Source organism: Barbatula barbatula (assembly GCF_947034865.1).
Source record: "Barbatula barbatula genome assembly, chromosome: 22".
In the NCBI taxonomy this organism is placed as follows: Eukaryota; Metazoa; Chordata; class Actinopteri; order Cypriniformes; family Nemacheilidae; genus Barbatula; species Barbatula barbatula.
In genome coordinates, this window is record NC_136785.1 from 10,344,250 (window position 1) to 10,368,674 (window position 24,425).

Here is a 24,425-nt window from a genome sequence, read left to right on the forward strand (position 1 = left end):
TTATTTCTGTTTTGCCAACTCGCACGCATGAGATGCGTTTACAAGCTCTCACTCTGCCCAAATTAATCTCACACCAAATAACAGACCAACATAAAGTAAATGCATCCTGACAACAAAACCGCTCTTATGATTGTCTTTCAGGATTTTGTTACATTGTTCTGATTATGTTTCACATGATAACTAGACAGATTTGAAACTAAACTAACATTCCGAGTGAGCGCTTATTTCTGTCATTACGATATAACACGTTATGAGAGTGTGCGGTGCTTATCACTGTGTTAACACTAATAGAGAAGCTGCGCTATTAGAGCTTTCGTCAAGTTGCCCAGCATTTCACATTTTCAGGTTATTACATTTTTTACATTTGACAATACTGTGTTGTTATGTTTATCAGATGATTCTTTCCTTTAAAGACCCCTTCAAGCAGTCTATAGATGTCAGGCAAATTGATCAATCTTTCTAAAGACCATTAATTGCAAGTGTCACCTTATGAATTTGTTTTACTGTAGAAATATTTTATATACGAGTTACTTCAATGCGTTAATACTTTTTAGGAAGTTTTGCATTTCAATAATTTTTTTTTACATTTGGTAGCATATTTGTTGTAAAAAATTTCTCACAATAGTTATTGTAGGTTAACCATGAAATATGTTTTCATTTTGAAGCAAAGTCCTACTGTAAATATCACATACCTAAATATTTTTTTTTGTCAGAACCTATATTAAATGATGAATTACTTTTAGTCCTCATTCAGAATCGTACATATCCACTCTACATAATACAGCTATGAAGTGTGAGAGGTTACAGAGTGTGAGCGCCTACGATCAAGTCATTCAAGCCATGATAACTGCTGTGGCTAATGGCTAATACAACCCTTGGAAATGCTAGTCAGATCGCTTAAAATATTATTTAATAAAGTCTAGTCTTTCATCTCGAGTCACCTGGCGGGAGAAATAAGGTGAGAATATAAGTAAATCTGTGATACAGTTCTCTGATTTAACAGGAGCCGAGCGCGCGACTATGACTAAGCTCCCGAAATACAGCATGTCAAAATTCAGTTTTTCCTCGGGTAGTAAATGTGGTTATTTCAGCGGAGAGAGGCACGGAAAAAAGCTGTACGCGTCAATCACCTCAAATACATTTTTTGCGCTGTTGTCTAAAGGGTAACGTGTGTGCGAGCACTGGAACTTATAAAAGCTTTCAAAGCACTTCAAAGCTTCCTGGCCACTCTGGCTGTCTGTTCTGATGTAATGCATAGATAAAGAAAGGGGCATTGCGATTCAATTCACGAGAGCAACCTTGCAGCCCCCATCCCCAAAAAAAGAAAGAAAAAGTGACTTCAAATGTTAATGACATGCCTTATGCCTCTCAGAATAAAATCCAAATTGCTCACAAACATTTAAAACCATATATGCTGAACACCGCATCAAAAGCCCAGTACCTACGCTGGATGAGAATATTCATATGAAAAAGCTTTCAGCAGCCATGTGCTCTCTTGGGGGATGAGGGCTGAGATTGTTTTATGAAAATTGAGGGGAACAAGAAAAGATTCTTACCTGATTCGGGATCACCTGTGGAAAAGAAGTCAAAAGTGTGCAGTCAGAGGCATCGTTGCAGAACTTGGTTAAAAGACAAAAGATAAAACCGAAGCTCATTTCTTTATCCAGTCCCATTTTTGGTCCTCACAGTAAGTAAATCGTTAAAACAAGCTTTCGGATCCAATTCAGTTTCATTCGAACTGGCTTGCCAAAATGAAATTTACCAAAATGAAAATGAGCACACAGACATTTCGCGGGAAAAATGAATGAGGTTGAGTTAAACATAAAGAAATTAAATCATGCTGGAATGTAAGTCTTATTCTTCCCCCCAGTAAGCAAGAAAAATAAATGCGTTTACAGCATATTACACTATAAATAGCACTGCCCAGTCGAAAAATGGCTCCAGTACATAATAGCTCTTTTAGTGAACACTGAAATATGACTAATTTACATACCACATTACTCACATTGAAAGAATTAATTTAGTTCTGTTTGCAAACTATGAATATAAAAGTGCCGTATTTCCACTGGCATTAGGAACTGCTGAAATTCTAAGGAAATAAGATGAATTGTGATCGGAGCTGAAAAAAAGGCATTCACTGAGTAAAAAATCCATGCATTTTATGTCTTAAACACGTAGTGTATAACTAATATTTCAGAAATCTAAAAGTAAGGAAGTCTTGCCAAAATCAATAAAGCTTTCTTAAGTTGTATGTGCCTCTGAATAACTTCAATACAAATGACCAAATTCACAATCCAAACACAAGATGTGCATATTGATACTATTCTACCTGGTCTTATAGGAAATACGTACCTCTGTACACTTTTTGCAGCATCAGAAAAAACTTACCATACAATCATTTTTTTCTAAATCAAGCCTAAACTCAATGTTGTCAATAGTGTGCAGCACAGTATGGGTATAGTAAGCATTTTTTACAAGTACTGGCGCATGTGCGACCAGCCACCAGTGCAGACTGTGTGTGATAGTCAACTGCACGGGTCACTTGCGTCACTGATGTTTCGTAGACGCGCACAATCCAGGTCGTCCTTGACAAGTTTACACACACACAGTGTGAGCGCATTACTACGAGTCGCTGTTTGCTGTCACAGATTTCTTGAGCCCGAGGATGAACGATTTGATATACGAGATGTTTAAAAAGAAACTAACCGTGGAGGAGTTCTGGAAACTTCATTTATCTGTTGATTACTTGAGACAGTGCTGGATCATTTCAAATCCGTTCACAGCAAGAACAAATGAACAAAATGAATAGCAAGAATGCCACTCATAGTGGACTTGGAACAGGCGAGTTTCATATTTTTCACATCAAGTCCACATCGCAACCTCTTGCAATTAGCAAATTGCATCGTGTCACATCGCGATTTTATTCATCGCTCAGCCCTACCATCAGGTACATACTGCAACCCGACATCACAATTTCCAACAACAGTAACGTTAACAACACCATGTTATATTATATTGGGGTGTAATGATTTCAAATTTAATCAGACTTCATATTTTGTGTATGTTTGTTATTTCGTACCCACAATTTAGTTGTAATTGAGCACTAACTCGACCCCGCCCCTAAACCTAACAGTTTGTATATTATACAATATTAAACACAACATTTAGCAGGAAGTTACGACTACATATCCTGTATATTCAAAAAGTTAAACTCTGATCCAGACCGGCTGCGCACAGTGACAAAATTAAATAATTGTTGCCGGTGTGTGAACCGTTAGGTCAGCATCGACAGTGAAATGGCATTAGCTCTTGTGTGTCTTGAGACTGGTTGCGACATTACCTTAGCTTACGTTATGAAACGGCATTGGCCTCACATGCTAACCTTGAGCGTACATTTTAATATAACACGACTCAGCGATGAAAACCTGGTGTTCTCACACAACATTGGGAAGCGGGAAGTGGGTCGTTTGGGTTGGAGTAGGAGTGAGGTTAGGTGCTTCAAAATATCTATTAAAGTAAAAATAATAAGTATTTATAAAATCGTTTCAGAGGCAAAATGTGACACTGACACGCATCCTCTAGTGGACCAATAAAGTGTCTCAAAACTGTAGCAATATGTACCTGATGGTACGTTTTTTTGTGGCGCAGCAAAAAGTGTACAGAGGGACGTATTTACTATGAGACCAGGTTGATCCCATTACAACAAACAAAAGGATAAACTGCAATAAGGTTTAGGTACATCTCTAGCCATGAAATGGAAAAGTATTCACAATGGTTACATCTCAGTAAATCTTAAAAGATTGTTTTTTGCATTTTCTTTCTTCCGGGCAATAATGGTAAAATGTCGTCTTATGTAGTCACATCAAGTATGGGCCCAAACCCCCTCTTCCCCAAAACCTTTTCTCCTAATAATACTATTGATACACTAGCCCGAAGCATCAAAATAATACCTTTGCAAATAGATTTATTTTATTATATTAACTAATAATACTACTATGTGCTTCTCTCACAAGCCGTTACAGGAAGGGTTTTCCATATGCTCGTGGCTCCTGCCAATCTTGCTATCAGTGAAAGCAGATGTTCTCTCAGCAGCCCACGAGCTCTAAGGGTCACCCGAAAACAGAGAGTGGAACTCTTCAATATGCATTGTACACACTGCACTGGAGAAAGAGACACACTTGCATTTCCCATCTAATTTGTTGCTAAACTACTGGGGATCTAGTTGGGGAGATGTAGTCATTACTGCAAATGAAGGAAACAAATTGCCAGAATGGAGGCAAATATACTCAAAATAACGTTTAAATAATGTGTCCCAGCAGGAGCTGAGACAGCTGAGGGTGGGTGTTAAAGGGATAGTTCACCCAAAAATGAGAATGCTGTATTCACTTAAAAAGTCTAATGTTGTTGAAAGCATGCGTGACTTCATTCAATGGAACGCATGGAGAATTTTTTTGTAAGAAAACTGACTCTGCAACTTATCCACAATGAAAGTGAATAGTGAATGAAGCTGTCACTCACAAACATTCTGCTTCACATCACCTTTTGTGTTTTCACAGAAAAAAAAGAGTCATACAGGTTTGTAATGACATGAGTGAGAATAGATGACAGATTTGATTCCTTTTCAAGAGGTTTTCACTTTAACATCTCATATAGACTACTGGACTTAATATGTTATTGCAAGGTTATTTAATTACAAACAATCCCTTAGAAAATATCCCATTTTCTGTGTTTTCCTTAGAAGGTGCCCTAGGAAATAATGAATAGTACTGCAAAGTAATAATACAATTTCCAATTATAAATGGACTATTCTTGTTACAGAAATACTAACCCGGCTGTTTAAATAAACATATATATTATTAAAAGGTAATAGCTAGGACTGTGGGTAATTATGCACTATTATTAGAAACCATGTAAGTACTGTGCACACACAGTGTGGTTCAAACAACAACATTTAAACATGAAAATAGTTTTTTTTTATTTTATGACATAAAAAGAATAAATTGCACATGCTTCTTAGGAATTATTCATAAACTTGTGATGGTTTACTACAAATATTGTATTGATAACACACCGTAGGCATTGAATTACAAATAATTGAAAAACTAGGCATTTGCAGTAATGTGTTCAGCCTTTTGGACCACATTGTGTATACTTGTGTAGCACATATTTCTGTCAATGTGGGCAGATCAAAAAGGGAAAGAGAAAAGATAAAACAAAACCACTAGCTGACAAATAGGATTATTTTAAAATAAAAGCTCTCTACATAGCTGCCTGTCATGAGAACAGGCTCATCTTGCTCTGGGTGACATTTTGCTGCGCTGAATAAGAAATGTTTTGATTGAAGGGATGGGAACGCACCACAAAGTGTCCGTGGTTGAATCAAAGCGCCATTAAAATGTGATGAATTGAAGAGAGCCAGTCAAAATTTTAAAAAAAGCTGGAAATTTGTTGCAGCCATAACACATTACTGTTTACTAGGGTTTAACGGTTTAACGCGCTTGAACCGCGGTTCATCTTAAATCTGACGACGCATTTAGTTAAAAAATATAATGCTCAAAACCCACTGACAAAGTTCAGCTTATGTTTGTTTGTGGATGGATACACATTTTAATAACTACAACAAATCAAATAACGTAGTCAAATTTCAATAGGACTGGCGTATGCTGAAATTTGACCAGTCTTTTATGTTGCTGTTTAAACTAAACTCATTCAAGCATAGCCAATTTAAACATTTAAATGCAAGATTATGCACAAGAAAAGTTGTGAGACGATCGGAAGCGAGCACAAGGAAAGTCTCAGACATGGCGCAAATATTGAGTTGTCTTTGAAGTCTTGCGCTTAAACGGACAAATTCACACACAAAGTAGGTCAACGTGCCCCTCTGGTCGAGTATCTTAAGAAACATGGTAGGTTATTAAGTAAACGGACGAAACACACGAAAAACAAAGCATGTGTACAGTATGTGTGTACTGGAATGTTGCGTTCCTCTTAAAGTGACAGCAGCATATTCCTGCTGTCTGTTAAAAGTCAAGGAAATCACTCACTGCTTGTGACTCAATAGCTTCTGTATCTTCACTTATATCTTTATTTAATTTGTACATATGCAATGTTATCTTTTATTTGATTACTCTACTTCTATACCTTATATACAGTAGCTTATTTTTCTGCTTTGCTCTGTAGTTTTATTGGTGCTGTTACTTGTAGCTTGATTATTTGATTTTTATTTTGTTAGTAGGCCTAGTCCCTTTTTTCTGAACATAGCAAAAACCGAACCTAAACCGTGACTCTAAAACCGTGACACAAACCGAACCGTGAGAAATTTGAACCATTACACCCCTACTGCTTACCCAAACATTTTCCTCCCATTTAGCAGCTTGTGCTCATTACAGTTTTGGGTGAATAGACACATTGAATAAGTTTACGGTGGTTTCCTGTAGCGAAGTTTCACAAGCAGTGAAGAAAGCTGTAACAAAAAAACTTTTCCATACGTTCATTAAAATATAATTCATTTCATACTAATTTAATCTGATACCAAACAATAATAAAGATGGAAATTGTTGAAAACTGATATATATATATATATATACTAATGTATGAATACTGCTTTATCAAATATAATATTGCATGATAATAAGTCCTAACTATGTACAATAGGTCTAGATTGTGTTTTGTACTAATGAATGTATACTGAATGTATACTATCCTGCTTAATGACCATGACTAAGGATTTGTCTGTGTTGTTTAAGGAAATGGCACTTTAGACCATTTTACAGAACTTTATTGACATAATTCTTGACAACAACCATTTTAAATGTCTGAAAGCAATGCATATCAGGCCCCGCATCTAAGTTCTAGTTTTTGTAGTCGATAAAAAACCCCAGGAAAGGCGAGAAAAAATAACCACTTTTTTCTCTGCGACTGATCAATCTTGCCACGTTTGCACTGCGAGCGCAGCCTGAGGCCAGAATGAGAAAGATGAACCCCTCTCCCTTCAGCATTGGTCTGGGCTGCATTAGTGTACAGACCTCCGGCACAAAAAAAACCCAAAAAATGGCCGTCTCATCTGGTGTGCCATTCTGAGTTGGTTTTAAAAGTTCTTTGTCCTTCTTTGAGTTCACCCTCATGCCATGCCAAACCTGTATGCTGGTTATGCTTTTCTGTGAAACACAAAACGCCATTATGCAGTGTCCTTCTGTCAAGATATCTTTTAGTCAAGCTCTCATATTTGAGACTGAGAATAATGCTGATTTTCTTTAATAAAATGCATGATAATCCTTTCCCATTCTCCATTTGTGTTCCACAGAGAAAAAAAGCCTGGCGTACTGCTTCAAAGCAATCACTTTTGGGTGAACTGTTTCTTTAAAGGTGCAGTGCACATAAAGTCTACTGAAGATTACTACTGTCCTGCATCTTTGCAAGTAATTAAGGTTACTCATTAGTAGCTAATAAGTAACAAGCTGGGTGGAACTCCCCCCGCCCACACTATAATTAAAAGTCTCCATTACACATCTGAGCCCACCGGGAAAGAATTCTCATCCTCCGCTCTCTCTCGTCTTGACCTCAGCTTACTCCGGGGCCATAGAAACACTGTAATCCTTTGAAAAGAAGTGCAGTTCAGTTCAGCTGGATAATATAAGGACGTGCCGACAGCTGGGGTCAAATTACTCCAGGTAGGCAGCGAGCCTGTTCTACTGAGATGCTCATACTGTAATCCATCGCTAGGCTTTAAAACCTACACTCTTAAAAATAAAGGTTCTTCACAGCGATGCCACAGAAGAACCATTCAGTCGAATGTTTTTTAAAGAACCATCTCTTTTTTACTTTTGTATAATCTGAAGAATGTTAAAGGTTCTTAATGGAACCAAATGAAAATGGAACCAAAAGGTTATTCTATGGCATTGAAGAACACCTTTTTTGTAGCGTACCGAGAGTAGTCTGAGTTTTACGGCACGTTGAGGTGCACTCCTGACGCATTCTGTTTGTAAAGGCATGCAGCATAATTATGCCTTGTTTTGGAAAAGAGGCATTTTCATGCCTCTCAGAGCGGTGGATCTCAAACTGAGGGCCGTGAACCCCTTGGGGGACCCGAGATGGATCCTGGGGCCACAGTTTTTGTGGCATTTTATGAAATATAGACATTTATCATAAATGTTGTGCAATCAAATATCAGAAAAATAACAGCACTAACCAGGGGTGCGTTTCTCAAACAATGACATAACTCGCTGGTTAACCACCATAATACGATGCATCCTAGGGGAAATTAATGATGTAGTTACGACTGTTTCCCGAAACTGTAGTAGCTCTATCGGAGATCAAATGTTGGTTCAACGATCTAGTAGATGGCCCCACAAAAATGTTTTATTACACGATATTTAATTCATTTATAAGTGTCCTCCTACGACATTCCTACCAGGGATTTTCCAGGGTCATAGAGCACGCATGTCATGCACGTGCGTACTTATCTAACAACAGCGCTTCTATTTTCTTCTATTTTATATTTAGAATGATGGCTTTGGAATGCACTGCGTGTTGCTTGCTTACTTTGATCAAAAGCTTGATGCATGTAAGTCTACATGACATAATATTTAGGAACGATGCTTCTAACCACAGCTCTAGACCTGTAGTTCCAACCACGCAACTTTGCGATGCTTCTTGCGATTGATCGTTGGAGCGATGGTTTTGGGAAACACTTAGATCGCTGAACTGGGCTGGAACGACGGAACTTGTGATCATAGTTGGCTAAAGATGCTTTTGGGAAACACACCCCAGAAGAATTGATGTTGCAGCATTGTATAATTGAATATGTTCTTATTTTAATTGTACGTTTTTGGGGGGCACAAACCGATGCACACAAAGGGGTTCTTCCAACGTAAAGTTTTGAGAACAACTGTGCAAGAGCATCACATTGTTAACTTGGCAGCATGCAAACGAACTGGAAACAAATGAGTCGTGTCTCTCGCACGTCGTCTGTACGGTACGCTGTGTTGCTGCCTATGTAAAACATTTCAAACAATTTACATGCTCAAGAGAGCATAACTGAATAGAACGGAACACAGTATCTGATGTAGGATTTTATTAAAGTCTAGACACGACATTTGACGATTATTTCACTTGACACGCTGTATTTTGAAAGTACACAGTAAAGCATTCATAGCAAAAAAAAAGAGCAGTTCATGCTTTTTAAGATAATGACAGTAATCTGAGGGAAGAATAAATGTGCTGCTTTTTGAGCTTCCTTGATTGGGCAGGCAGTCTTTGTTGCCGTCTTGTTATTTTTGTAACAAGGTCTAAATAATGCAATAATGAGTGAGGGTCTGAAAAATAGCGCAAGAAAATTAGCGTAGCTGGAATATCGGTCGAATATTCATGTAAACAAAACAAAAAAATGTCCATCCCTAGTTAAGCTGCTGCCTAGGTTTGGAATCTGTACTAAAACATAAGAATGAAATAAATAAACTCATTACAATATGTTTGTGTTAGTGTGGAGCCAACATATTACACACTCAAACCCAAAACCCAGATGCACTTAGACGCGTTGATCCTGTGTGAAACCTACAACACGTCCTCATCTAAATCCTGTGTCAGATCGAATGACAATGTACTCTAGTAAGCGGAGCGCTCTGATGAAGACATATATCTTTGTATGAGTTTCATGAACCATTCATTAGCAAAGCACGCAATTAGGGGAACTCTGCTTATCTCGCACACGCCTGTAATCACTGGAAGTAATTAAGATTGACAGGTCGGGTACGGTATCAAGCTGCTTTCTGTTATTGCGACAGGCGAGGAGGGCGCGGCGTCTAAACCCGCTAGATAAATACGTCTGACTGGAGTGTTTTTGCGTTCTAGGCCGTGCCACACTAGGCTACCCTTATAAAAAATAATTGCCGTTTTAAAGCTTAGCCTGACTACACTGCAATTCCGAGTACACGCTGATAAAGGAATGTGAAGTGTATAATAGATAGTGTGATGACAGTTATCAGGCGCTACAATGAGGCGCTTTGGCTGAAAGAAGACAAGGAATGTTTCAAGCGGTACATTATTTGCATTTTAAGCACACACCCGTAATAATCAAGTGGAAATACAGAAATAAAAGCAAGAACATGCCTAACTATTTACTTTTATTTGATCAACAGCCAAACAGCTAGAATGACAGCAGAGCTCTGGCTCTGTGCATTCTGAGTACGGTTTGCTACCGCACGACACAAAGACCAAAACAAACATGTGAGGGAGAGCATAAGAGCGTTACCTGCTGCTGGAATGGCCGTCAGAGGAGCTGCTCCTGGTGCTGGGCCAGAGGACAGGACAGGACAGGGGTGAGAAGACGGACATGAAGAACACACAGATAGCAGAGAATGAAAGGGTCACCACCGGGACAAAGAAATGGAAGAAAAAGGGGCAAATGACCTCGTTTTTAGATTCAATGGAAGCAAGGGTTAGGTACGAAAAAGAGGGAGAAATAAAAAAAAAAAACAGGAAGGGCCCCATACCTTGGCTCTTTAACGTCAGGTGCGCCAGACCTTGAGGGAAAGAAACAGGAAAAAAGGGAAAAAGAAATAAGAGGGTCATAAAAAAGGTACGGGTGGAAACGAAAAGCATTGTCACAACGTTTGACTGCAGTTTGTGACAGACATCCTGAGGCAAACACGGATGCCAAATTCAAAGGAAATCAAAAGAAAAAAAGAGGAAGGTAAAATAAACACACACACTTCTTCAGGGGAGGGCAAAAGGAGGTGTTGGGGGGTAGGGGAGGGGGAGAGGAGAGGAGAGGGAGAGGGGGAGGAAAAAAGCATTTCAATTGGCACAAGCGCCAGAAAGGCACTTGCTAACAAAAAAATGCTTTTTCTCCGAATGGAGCACATATTTAGTGTTTGGCAGATAGCATTTCTTAGATCATACGTTTTTATACTATAGCAGTAACACCCATAAATGTTGCATTTAAAAGCCACAGTCTCATAAAACAGCACAGAGAGATAGGAAAGCACCGAGGGCATGTCTCATAAAAGCCGGCAGGACCCACGATCAATTCTGCAAAGCGCGTGCTTCACAGGCTGCTGTAGGTAACCCGTCCGAGACAGTCGATGGCCTTGCTAACAGACAGGCCTGAATATCAGCGCTGTTATAATGCATGCTGCTCGACAGCTCAATACCAATCAATTACACACACCAAAGCGGGAGCCATTATCCGGCGGTTTGCGTTCTTGTAATCACGCTGCAGTTGCCGTTGTTTACTCCGACTAATGTGATAGAGAGCCGAGCAGAAATTCTTAAGACAATCAGAAATTGCTTTGCGAACCCAGACGAGAGCCAACAAAGTCACGGCCAGTCATCCAGCAAACCGCCACGTCTGATTTTGTATTTTATAAGCGTTAACTTGAAAGCAAAGCACACCGGAGGTATTTGACCAACAGCTCATGCATGAGGAAACACAAGATTGAAAAAAGCACCGGCACTCTATTTACACATTTACTGATTTCATCTTACAGACAACATGATTACCTTTAGGAATCGCACAGATTGTGTCAAATTAGCTGAATGTTCTCCAGTGAACTGAAGTGCATTCAAAGCATATTAAATTGAAAAGGAAGTACATTTCCTCTAAATTCCAAAATGTCCCTCCGAGGAGCCCGATGGCAAAACAATTTCATATTTAAAAAGACAGGCCCATGCCTGAGCTCTCATTGCCCATGCATTTCATTTCTGTGAAACAAAGGATGACTGTGATTATAGTGAGGAGAGTTACGGCAGCATTGTTCTTGCCGATGCTCCTGTGCGATTCCCTGACAATTACCGCGGTAACGTCATCGGCCTCACGGCTTCTATAGCCAACGCTGCACTCTATTAGCGAGATAACACGGCTGGAGAATGGATCATTGTAACAGGGAGTAACTAGTCATTGTGTAGCCCATTTCATAAGAATCACACATGAAAGGACGAAGATGATAAAAAGTAGTTTGTTCCTGAGAGCGTCGAAAGACCAGCGTTGTGCAGAGCCTTTTAAAAAAATCACAGGGGAACGGTAAAAAGTGATAAACAGAGATCTAAGGAAAGCACAATGACAGAAATATCTGTACTATGCAAAGCTGGTACAAAGGCTTTTTTTAACAATTAACAGCTTTGAGATGTGAAAATTACCTTCCCTAATTTACCTAAGTGGTAATACTTCATGCTATAGATTCTCAATCTTTGGATGTTTGAGAATCAACCACATTCTGAGATATCCGTCTCTAAGCTTGGGAAAAAAGCGTCTGCTAAATGACTAAATGTAAATGTAAGTGGTCAGACTCAGTAGTTTCCTGGTCCAGCGAGGTGACACCTTGTGTTATGATGCCCGTCCTCTAAGAGCATCGCCTTTGAAAACCGTCCATCATTTATGATCCTCTCACACTTTCAGACACATAAAAAGAAGTTCCTTTATTTATTTCCTCATATCCTGAATTTCCCAGCATCTGTTTTAGCGTATCTTTCCCACCTGAAATGGCATTCTTTCACCTCATTCATTCTAATTTCAGTCACAAAAGCCCATAAAAGCGCCTCTCCCATGATTCTGTCTCTCACTAGTCAACTGTCACATCTGTTTCATATAACAGTTCATGCCACAGCGACTTCTCAAATTTGAAAAATGAAGATGAAATTACCGACAAACTGGGAAGTAATGGAGTAAATCGAAAGCACCAACTGCATCAACAGACAGCGAGGGAGCGCGCAACCGCCCGAGAATTAAAGTGCAACACACCTTGTTAACAAATTTTGAAACAACGGTCTGCACAGAGAAAAAGGTTGCAGAGCTGCTCTGCTGTGAAATGGAGGCATTTACACTGTGTTTACAATCATATTTCTTGCTCAACAGCCTTAACTAAAAGGAACAAGCACACAGCCAGAAATAATCATTAAATATTAATTGATTTCGGTCTCATACTTCTATTACGGTGTAATGCCGCGCTGCTTTGCATTAAGGATTTTTTACATTAAGCGGTTTCGCTGAGCACTCGGCATCCCACAACCGTCAATTTTTCTTTCACTCTTCAATTTGTGAAGGAGACGATTTATTCAGCTAATTTAACCAAGAGATAGAACGACAGACAGTAATGGCTCTGTGAGAAGTCCCACTTTCCTCTCAGTGATGCGCATTTGAATATGATACAGGTAGAGGGATTGTGCACCTACTGCGCAGATCAAGGGACCGAGCAACCTTAGCCCAGAGGTGCTGGCATTTAAAAGCAAACGTATTCTGCATGTAAACATTTATTTTCCAAGAATGCTAATGCGCTACATAATTTCCACAGCGCTGTCTGACGTAGAGAGGCCTGCTGCGGACGTCTGCATTGAAATGCTGCGGCCCATCTGCGTTGGCATAGCAACAGGCTCCTGTGTCTCCCTTAGTATGATGTTAGCCGTGCAACTAACCCACTCCCATCCGCTCCTTTCTGTCTGCTTCTCCTTCTCACTTCTGCTTTTTTTATGTGCTGTTATCATGGCCGTTCGCTTCCACCTGTCCATTGTCCTCCTGCAAACAATATGCTATAATCTAGATGAAAGTGTTTTTGGAGTGTTTATCTTGTTCAAATGAAGTGAGTCAATAGCCCTTGCATAAAAATCTGCGGTTCGCGAATTGTTTTCTGGAAGAGGGAGATATTTTTAAATGGCAGGTGAGTATTAAACCGCATGCTGGCATAACAGAAAAGAATAAAAGACAATTCATGCAAGGCAATCAAAACAGCTTGTTGAGCTGAACGTGTTGCCATTACAACATTTGTTTCAGCCCGTAAAATGAACATTGCAAAAAGCATGGGGTGATTTAATATGCATGACTTGGTCAATATAAAAACAATTTATATAATTTTTTAATCATTTAAAATATAAAACCTTGCCTTTGCTGTTTATAATGTTCATCTGAACAGAAAGGTAATTAAACGATGGGCTCACACGCGTTCTGGCCAATGCCTACAGTACTGTATGTTGCTGTGGAAACAACCATCATCCTTTTCCCCCAAAATCAATCATAAGTATGCATGACAAAATGACGATGCCTGCATGCAGTGTGACAGCGCAAAGCATTATCTAGGGTGTGGCAGACGGAGTTATTCGATATGTATAAATATGTATCTCATGATAAAGCAGCGATATTCAAATAAAAAACATAAATGGGTAATTGACAAATAAACCATACATGTGTCCTTTAGCGTGACAGTAATATTTTATAAAACAACTGTTGTTATATTATTTATATTTATAATATAAAACAGCATATTTATATGAATGCAAACAGTATTTAAGAAATATGTGTATATACATACATAATGTAAATGATTTAAATATAAATGCATATATTTCAAATATACAAATGCATTTATATAAACAAATAGATATACAGAGCACAGAAATGTATATCTACTGTATTACACAGACATTTATTTTGGAATCAATTAATTGTGATAGAGCAGGTCCGTGAGGAGGCTTTAAAGGGATACTCCACCCAAAAATGGAAATGCTGTCATCTTTTACTCCCCCTCAAGTTATTCCAAACCTTTATACATTTCATTGTTCTGATGAACACAGAGAAATATATTTGGAAGAATGCTTGTAACCACACAGTTCTTGGCAACCACAGATAACCATAGTAGGAAAAAAATGCTTTATGAATTTCTGTGTTCTGTTGAACACAAAAAGGGAAATTCTGAAGAATTTAGAAAAGCAAACAGTCCTAGGAAACTTTTGACTAGGGGTGGGCGATATGGACAAAAAATTATATCTAGATATTTTTGGCGATTTGAACGATAACGATAATTAGACGATATCCATTAAAAATGTGTTTTTAAAAGTCTGAGTTACTTAATCACTATTGGGCACCATGTTGAATGAAAACAGTGCTTATTTATTTTCTTTAACATGTAAGTATTCAAGTAAAAACAATTCAAAGACATACAAAATACTAATTGAATTAGTGTAAGAACATCGAACTCTGAGTAAACATTCAGTTGTACACCTCTGCTGTAATGTAAATTGTACAGCATACAAGCAAGATGAAATTCTAATATATGATAGAAGTTGGGGAGGGCAGTTGAGCTGAAATAATTTCGACTTGGCACTTTCCCTACCTACTGAATCGGCAGCATTTATTTTGCTTGGTGATTGTTTTAGCATTTGTTTAAACTTGGTGATAGCATTTGTAATGTCTTGGCACTGTATCGTGCCTTCTTATCGTAAGGCACATTTCCGCTAAATGACTCGGCTAAAGTTTGCTGCGTATGTTGTGCAGCAGGTACCTTAGCCGATATCGGCTTTTCTCGGGCAGCGGAGTCTCTGAAATTTTCATACTCTTGGTATTCCTTATGGTTGGTCGTCGAGCTGCTTTTAACAGCAACATGTTTCCTACACACTTTGCAGAGTGCCGTCTTTTGCGCAACATCAGTTTTCTCAAAACCGAACCACTTCGATGCAAGTGAGGTTGAGCCACGTTTAGCAACTAAGTTATCTGAAGTAGATTGCGAGGCTCTGGGTGTCTGCATGTTGTCTCTTTCTGTGAAATGTTTAGCATAACCACATTCGTTAACCGGTGTTGAACATGCGTGCGGCCACGCGCTAACCTGTGAGAGAGAGGACGACGTGTATGTGTACAACAGCAATCACGTGACGCCCTGCTGCAGCCTCTGAATGTGTGGAGTTTTAATGCGTGTTTTGGAGTGTTTTTTCGGAGTAATTAAAATACTCGATAATGAGAATTTGCACATCGTGATATGTTCCCGATATGTTAATTTTGGCCAATAAGGATAACCGATGATTCTTTAACACTAGAAGCCGATAGTTAATATATTGGCCAATATACAGTATCTAAACATTAATATATCATTTTCTGAGACTGAAACAAAAGGCAAAAGGTGGACACTGCTTTTATTTGAAAATATTCACTGCAGAATAAAGTAACAATTAATTTTAAAAGTTATATTTCTTTAACTTCTAAACTCTTGTGGTATAATGTTTATTTGATAAAGAAATTATAGGGCATTATTCTTGCAGGGCAACCCAGAATTTTGTTCTTAATAGTCTAACAGGTCTCAAGACAGATATAATCTGCTTTAAACTTTAATCAGCTTTAAACAATATGCCTTGGTTCCTATCATTTAAACATTCATAAATATCTGCATACTGTACCTACATCAACTATGTTTTTCTAACAACAGTTAGTAAATGATCATGATAGAAAGACAGTATTGTACTGGATTTTAACCGTGAGCAGAGTGCAGCTGAAGTGGTCTAACCAGAGAAAATTATGAATTAGCCTAAATATTATTAAATGATAATTTATCGTGCATCCCAAATTTTTTTTGGTAGTCAATGATGTCCCAGAAATGTTTCCAAATATCTTTCTTTGTGTTCAACAGATTAAAGAAAGGTATACAGGTTTGGAACAGCTATATATTTTTTTTGATTGTGGAGTATCCCTTATACCTGTTCTATTCAACTAAACCTTGCTCAAATCTAGCATATAACACAGTGCAAAGCCCAACGCAGATTAATGTGAAACTACAAGTGAGTGAAAGATCACAATCCCTCACAGGTTTAGACACCTACTGTATATGCTAAACTGCTGATTCCCACTCCTAATCTCCACACACAAGTAAAGATTATCAAAACAGAAAACCACCAGCGATTGCAATTCACAGCAACTCTCAGTGGCCCCTGAGCTGCTAGTGGCTGCAAGCTTTGCTTTGCAAATGCTCGCTATATAAAATTCAAAGCCATAACCAAGTCTCTATCTTTTGCATATCAAAACAGATCTTCTCTGATTAGCTCCTGCACGGCACTGAATGAGAAACCTCGGCATATGCTGAGAGGGGATTAGTTTGCTCTTCTCCAAAACTCCTGGACGTTTTCCTTCAGAGGGAGGATTATGTCAAGGTCACTGAGGTACGGAGCCGGACGGGTAGGGTAGTTTCAGCTTTGCCCATCTTTTGACGCTCTCACATCTTGCTCTGCTCTCACAGGACGCCACCAGTCCCGGTACAGTGGTCAGTCTTGCTCTACATTGCCTTAAATCAGCAAAAAGTGTAAGCAAACTTAAATGTATAAACAGAGTTTTGGATTACGCTCCTGTGCTTGAGATTAGCACAGAAGAGATCAGAAATGGCATAAGAGCTTTTTCCTCAAAAGATGGAAACAGAAGTCTTTATCTGCCTGAGAACATCCCGGAGCCTAGGATGTACATCAGGCACCTTAACATCCCAACATATGAGCCGAAAAATCTTAAAACCGCAACGCAAAAACTAACCAAATCTGCAGGGATCTGAAGTCACATGCTTGCATGTCTTCTCATGTCATACTGTATATTTGGAAGTACTGCAATATTTTATCTCAATGACTTCATTTTGATATTCTCAAGCCAATCATTGATATTTTAGTTACATTCAGAATATTACAAACCATTGTTACAGGAATGTTTGGAAAAATCACTACATTATTCTAGTTATTCAGTCAAAATCTATCAATTTTTAACTTTTAATCATGTTTCAGGACCACTGCATCCTCCGTTTCATTCAAGACCAAGACCTTTATGTTAACTATACTGTACAGTAAGTCATCTAATTAGATTTTGGAAGCATATAGATTTGCATATCCCTAACATATCATGAGCCGTGCCTTACATAAGGGATCTAATTCAAATTTAGCCACATATATAAAATATATTATATTTAAATAATAGATAATATAGGATTCTTACATGCACCGTATGTTAACACACTCAGAATTTTCATGTGACAAAATTTTAAATGATGTAAGAACTAATGGGAAACCTACATCTAGTAATAAAAAGTGTTTTTTGCCTTCCCTAAATTGAGTGTCATCTTTGTTTCATGCATTCTGCACTGGAAACAATGTGCTGACATCGTGTGAAAGCTTTAATCCAATAAAGACACAAGCATTTCGTAAGAAGGCACATCCCTGTCCAATTCTTGCCATTTGATGTTAGTGCAGCATAGCGTTTGAATGCTTCACAAGGGAATTCAAGGAGGAATAAAAGTCTAGGCTGAAGCACATCTTCTAAAGAAAGGCCAACATTTTAAAAACTGCTGCAGGTGTTTGTTCGCCCTGGTGAAACGCACTATTTCTCTGAACATATAAAGGGATTTTTCAATCGAGTCAAAATAATAGTAGTTAACAAATTTGCAAAATCTTCAAAAAGCTAAAGCTGCCCATGCAATGAAGTGCAAGTCATTTAAAGCACACAGAGCTTTGTGTGATTTTCCCCTCCAGTGAGCTGTTAACTTGACAAGTGGATCAATGACCGAATCATTGAATCAGCGAGTTAGACTCAAGAACCGGATTAGTTTCATAGACGGAACTTATCCAGTGCCACTGACTCTTTCCAGCTGTGTGATGATTCTTTTCAAAATCTCTTTTTGTGTTTAAACATATACATGTGGAAAATATTGATATATTGAATATATGACATTTACATTTTTAAGTGAACTATTCCTTTAAATAGTGCAGACTAATTCCACAGACTATTTTTCTATGTATCTCTTCTCTTTGGAAAAGAAAAAAAGCAACCAGACTTTGGCTCCAAGGTGAAATATAAGACATCACAAATAACCCAGGTGTCTTGGATCAGACAGACAGACAGACAGACAGACATTTTTCCTCAACATCTTTGACAATAAAGATCTAGTTGATAAATGTACCACCGAGCCCAATACAAAACCTATCCATCCAACGCAGAAACGCAGTGGTCCTTGAAACCAAAACACACAGGCTGGACGTAGCAAACTAGTGTTTAAGTATTATATTTGAAAAAACTGTGAGGTAAAAATCATGCATTCTTGAGCTTTTCCCCGACATTAACAAACTTGCCTGCGAGTAGTAGAGAGTCAAGCCTCGCAGGATCTCATACGCTCTTCTCACCCTGACTGCAAAGTTCAATTTATCTTCCCCATGAGCTATATATTGCAGAGCGCTTTTGCATGACCACTGCCGGCTGCTTTAATCCTGGCCTTGGTTACACTTACTCAGGCTAATTCAGCAGATCTAATTCAGAGATCATTTCAAGCTGCAGGGCCAAAGCCCTGAGCCTCTGGCCCGGGAAAACTGGAGAGACCAATCTCTCTGTTAAACTCTGATTATAAAACCCTCCCCAAACATATCCAGACCGGCAACAAACATCAGCCGGCACACACAGGGCTATTGCTCAAGTGCACAGTGAATTCACCAATCCGGCTCTGTCTTGTTCATGTGTATCATTTTAGTCCAACTTCAGTCAGTCAGCAGAACTGCAGTACAAACTGACAATGCCTTTACAAGCAGTGGAAGAATGATGCTACCCGAACAGTATACAATGAAATCGCAATCAGCATTTACATATCAGATCTGTAAAAAGGAATCGTTGGTCTTACCTCCCAGAACTTGCTGGAGAACTGCACAAGGGAAGAGAAAGAGAGAAAAATAAATCAATCAGCAAAAGCACAGACTGTTTTTTTAATAAAGACTATAACTACTGAGAAGAGCTGACCAAATGTCATTGCTGAAGATAGACTCACCTGGCAATTATAATAACATAAAGACTCTCACAGCATACCTCGCCAAGGTTTGAGGTTATGTCTGCTATTTCAATAAGGTAAGGTGGACTATTATGAATGAATGGAAAACCAATTCGATGACAAATATTATGCAGCAAATAAAGCAAAGTATTATTATGAAAATATACGACTATAATATAATTCAATAAAACTACTTATAATCCCAAAAGCTGTAAAGTCACATTTACTCCCACATTGAAAATATGACTAACATCATAGACTAAAATAAACAGTCAAATAAATGTCTTGGAGGACAGACAAGCAGTTGTAAAAACAATTCCATGTATGTATAGAATTCTTTAAAAATGCTTATGGAGCACTTCAAAAGCATAAATGACGTGTTTATGGGCATGTGGAATAATATATGCTGCTTCAGCAATGTAGTAAGTTGTTGGAAATGTTTTTGCAGAAGCTTATAATGGCATCGCTGAGAAGTTTACATTAGCTCTCGGTCAAACTATAACATGATCAAACTTTGTGCACCACTTGCTAGAGCCATAAATCAAGTCAAATTCTTTTGCCATCACCTCAGCTATAGAAGAGTAGATGATAGGACTCATGGGAGCTGGTTTCAGTGCCACACTCTCAGATACAATGATAACAGCTATACATAAGCTCATGAAACTAGGACCCCTTCAGGAAATACATCTCCATCTACATATTTGTACTGATGTAAGATAAATTAGTGTGATATTCTAAAAGTGTACAGTTACAACGTACAGAATAATGTTGAATTAGAAGAGATACGTTTTCAATTCAAATGTATTTTACTGCTTTGACATTTATAGTTAATAATTCAAAGTTTAATTTTCCTGACAGTTTAATAAAGAATATTCTGAATCATATGCATGAAGCCAATATTCTTTAAACACAGCTTTCGAAGAACCCTTATAAATACATCTGAACACTTGAATAATGTTCAGTAGACATTTTCATTTTGGCATTGTCCTTACTGCTTCCTGGCTGCACTGCAAAGATTATGGGTGTGATTTCAACAAACTAATGTATGTATTTCGATATCAGCCCAGTGAGGCGCTGAAGAGTTGCTGTACAAGAGCTAATAGGTGAATATTGTTTGTTTTGCATCCAAGTTCGTTCAATTTCTTAAAAGGTTTCTTAAATTAACCTGCGTAACACTGTACACAGCCAGTTCACCAGGATGACCGCACATTACGATCCTTTGAACCGATTTGTTTAACCCGTTGAAACCTTTCAGTCACTAGCGTTTAGCGAATATAAAATAAGTGAATCATTCAAAGCTCAGTAAACCCCATGAGAACGCAGGATGTGAATGAACTTTGCCAATTTCGAAAGACTTGTTAATTTAGTTGGCTATTGTGGCCTGAAAAGTTAGCTGAAAGGGATAAAAAGCATTCTTTGATTTAAAAACATTTCTGTTTGTTGGAAAAAAGTAATGTTTCAAATGACTTCATGATTGTCATTTTTATCGAATTTTTATTCTGTTATATGTAAAGTGTTTGGTTAATCTACTTAACGTGCGTGTGTGTACAAGATAAGGATGGCACCACCTCACCCTCATTTTGAAAGAGGAAAGACCCTGATAATGGCATCAGTCAAGTGCAAGAACATAAATGTACATAGGCACTAAACTATGTTTTATTCATCCTTATACATGAACTTTGATGAGCTGACTTTGTGTGTGGTTACTTTCATAAAAAGAAAAGTTTAAACAGAAGTATATAACCAAAGGTTTTAGAAGTAGAATCATATTTGCAGCTGTTTTCTCTTAATATCGATACTGAATGAAATAAAACTTTTCTTTAGCCTCATCCACCATCTTGGATTTTGTTATTTAGCTTCTCATAATGCAATACAATGTGGGATTTAACTAAAACAGGTAAGCAGCATAATGAAGTTTCCTACCACAGGGTGCACGTCTGCGTTGTAAAAAGCTGCCTTCATAATTAGCTCACTAGGTTCGGAAAAGATCACAGACAAAAAGCAATTTGCATTCAAACATACGCCTGAGGCAATGGCTGGAGAAACTTAACGGCCAGTATAGGCGTGGTCCTTCCTATTTTGACCTGCATTATTGTTTTTGATGTTGCCCTGTTGATCCGGTTGTGACGTTTCATCTAACCAACATAAGCATATGGACACTTATTAGTAACCTTATGTGACAGAAATGAAAGCTACTGTACAGTCAGCGATCTGCTTTGTAACATGGATGTGGTTCCCAATTGTCTGATGTCCAATTTTTGTTAAGGAAAAACATGCCTCAAACGCCACACATCAAACTTCATTACTGCTCAAATGAAGCTTAATATCCAAAACTATATTTATTTCTACCTACCAACTGAGAAGCTAAAACAAGATTGCTGTGAAAGCAGTTAATTCAGCATGAAAATTAGACATCAAGTTAAATCAAAACCGGTAAAATGAATGCAATGTTCAGTCAAATGCAATTGTTTCTCCCCACAGCAGTAAACACATTGTCTACAACTGTACCTTATATCAAAGACAACATACAGCATCGGTCAAAACCTCAGCATCACTTGTTTCTCACATTTCATCCCAAATGATTCTTGTGAGCTTTACAACATTTGATCTGAAGGAGATAGAAATATAATTGTGCAAACACGTCAATTTCTATCATTATGAAATTAAAATACAATGACTCGAAAGGCATACACTGAACACCCTTCAATAAGTGATCTTAAACTTTGAGAGAAATATTCAATACCATCAAAATAATTTCTAATCACGTGGAAAATCTATAATAATGCCTCGCGGCTTTAGCCAATATTGTGCTCGATAGAATTCCAGATCAAGTTCTCCAAAAGGACATATGTGAATTTAATGGTGAGATACGGGACAGACATGGGCGAGGAGACCAGGCGAAGCATGATATAGTCTTTAGTGTGAAATAATGGGAGTCAGTGAAAAAGTCAAAGACTTGCAAGGTGGAGCTTGTGTGGAGCTGGATGGTCTGGTCTTGGAGGGTGAGTCAGATCATCGTTGCCATTGTGATAATGAGGAAAAGTAGCTGTGAGTAAGGCTGTTTTCAGCTCTTAAAGGTGAAGGGCATTGATACTCGCTTTACAGCGCTAATGAGAACGCACGTGCTACGTCCATGTTGTTCTTGTCTATTCAAAAAGTAACCCATTATAGACGAACCGTACGCCCAATTAAAGAGGAATCTTTATGGATCCTATTTTGCCATTTCACGATCGTGATGCAATTATCATTATGCAGCCATGGAGACATATGAGCATATACCAGTGCACAAAAGACAAAGAGTACTGCTTATTTGTTATCTGTTGACCCTATTTTTGACGCCAAAGGTTAAAGATTCAGGTTAAATTCAGGATAAGTTTAAGAGGTGAAATAGAACCATCTCATATGTGAATACACGACGTAAACGCCCGTCTCTGAGCACATTAGCGTGCAAAGACAATGTTTGCAGGGGGAGCTAAAAGTACAACAAAAGCCAGGACAAAAGGCGACACAAAACCCACGGCGCAAATGCTGCTCGATTGCCTGAAGCGAGACAGTAAATCTCTTAATCACACTGTGTTTGTTGGAGCTGCTTGCTTGATCTGGATATCAGGCCATGCAAAACTGTCAGCCGCCCATAAATCACAAGGGCCGCTTTAACCTTTACAAGTGCTCTCCTCGGCTCCCTCAAATTGGTCACGGCAACAAAGTCCTGGAGAATTGTAATGAATTAAGCACGAGCGTGAGAGCTGACACGGTGACAGCGGCTGGAGCTTCTCAGACACGCAGTGGCTAAACGAGCACGCTAGGCTAACACCACGCCGGTTATTAGCATGATCTCATCGTATGGGTTTGAAAAGCTGGAGTGGCATGTAATCTGTCTCTATTTAGTGGAGTGATGTGGTCCTGCAGTCTGAACACAATTGTCAAATATGATGAAGCATCTTGGGTAGTTGAAATACCGCAAAAAATTTCAGTCTTATTTAGAGAAATTATCTTTTCAAACAGCTACATATAGTATATAACAGGTTGTTGATGTTTTGTCAGTAATATACATTTCACAAGGAAACCCAAATGAATTAACATCTCACCTGCATCTTATGTCTCTCACCGGCATCTTATTAACAACTCATTTCGTGTTTGTTTTTGTAAATGGTCTGTTTGGTCATCAGTTTTGACTGTAAGTGTTAAAGTTGCAAATTAAGCACTGAAAATGTACAAACAAAGAAATTGCTGCTTTCCTCTGCAGTATACGGCTTGTGAGTGAGTGGCAGCTCATGGTACCAACAAAGTACATTTTCCAACCTTTCACTTTCACCATACCTCGGTGATCTTAACAGTCTAAACTGAGTCTATCGCTACCATCTAGAAACATCTCAATATACTGTTTTTATACAAAGGGAAATAAATAAGTAAAAAGCTTACCACAAATGAATAAATCATTAAACAAAAAGAAATCACAACAAATATCTTTGATTTTTATGAATATTGGCCCCTGTACAAAAATGGTCTGTACATGAACATAGTGCGTTCATGTACGATGTTTGGTGACTAAATCAAAGAACGTCTTTCAGATCAGGCATACATCATACCGTAAATGTATTTGTCTTGTTTTTCAACTTTTTAACTTCATTAAATGTGGCGAACCCATGACAACATTTTGTGATGAAAATCATAAAATCCACCAGCACGCATTCGTCTCTTTGCTTGTGTCGCTGCAGTATGACTTTGTTTTCGACTATAAGAATTTCAAAAATGCAGAGCCACAGGCAAACCAGAAAATGCACTTGAGTGCACAGGGACGGGATTTGGGGCGTCTTTCCGAGGTCTAAAAGCAAATCTGACAAGCTCCAACAAGCTTCTTTTATTAAACAAAGGAAGCAAATGCAAGCAATA

General features: G+C 38.3%; 1 protein-coding gene across 1 annotated transcript in view; it reads right to left on the reverse strand.

The window, feature by feature from the left end:
- Positions 1–24,425, reverse strand: part of nrxn2a (neurexin 2a) — a 265,411-nt gene that overhangs the window by 198,122 nt on the left and 42,864 nt on the right. Inside the window, exons 3-4 of the mRNA XM_079486587.1 lie at positions 10,491–10,527; positions 10,250–10,288 (exon numbers count right to left, since the gene is read on the reverse strand). Coding sequence (XP_079342713.1) covers positions 10,250–10,288; positions 10,491–10,527 — 76 coding nt within the window. The remainder of the gene's footprint in view (positions 1–10,249; positions 10,289–10,490; positions 10,528–24,425) is intronic.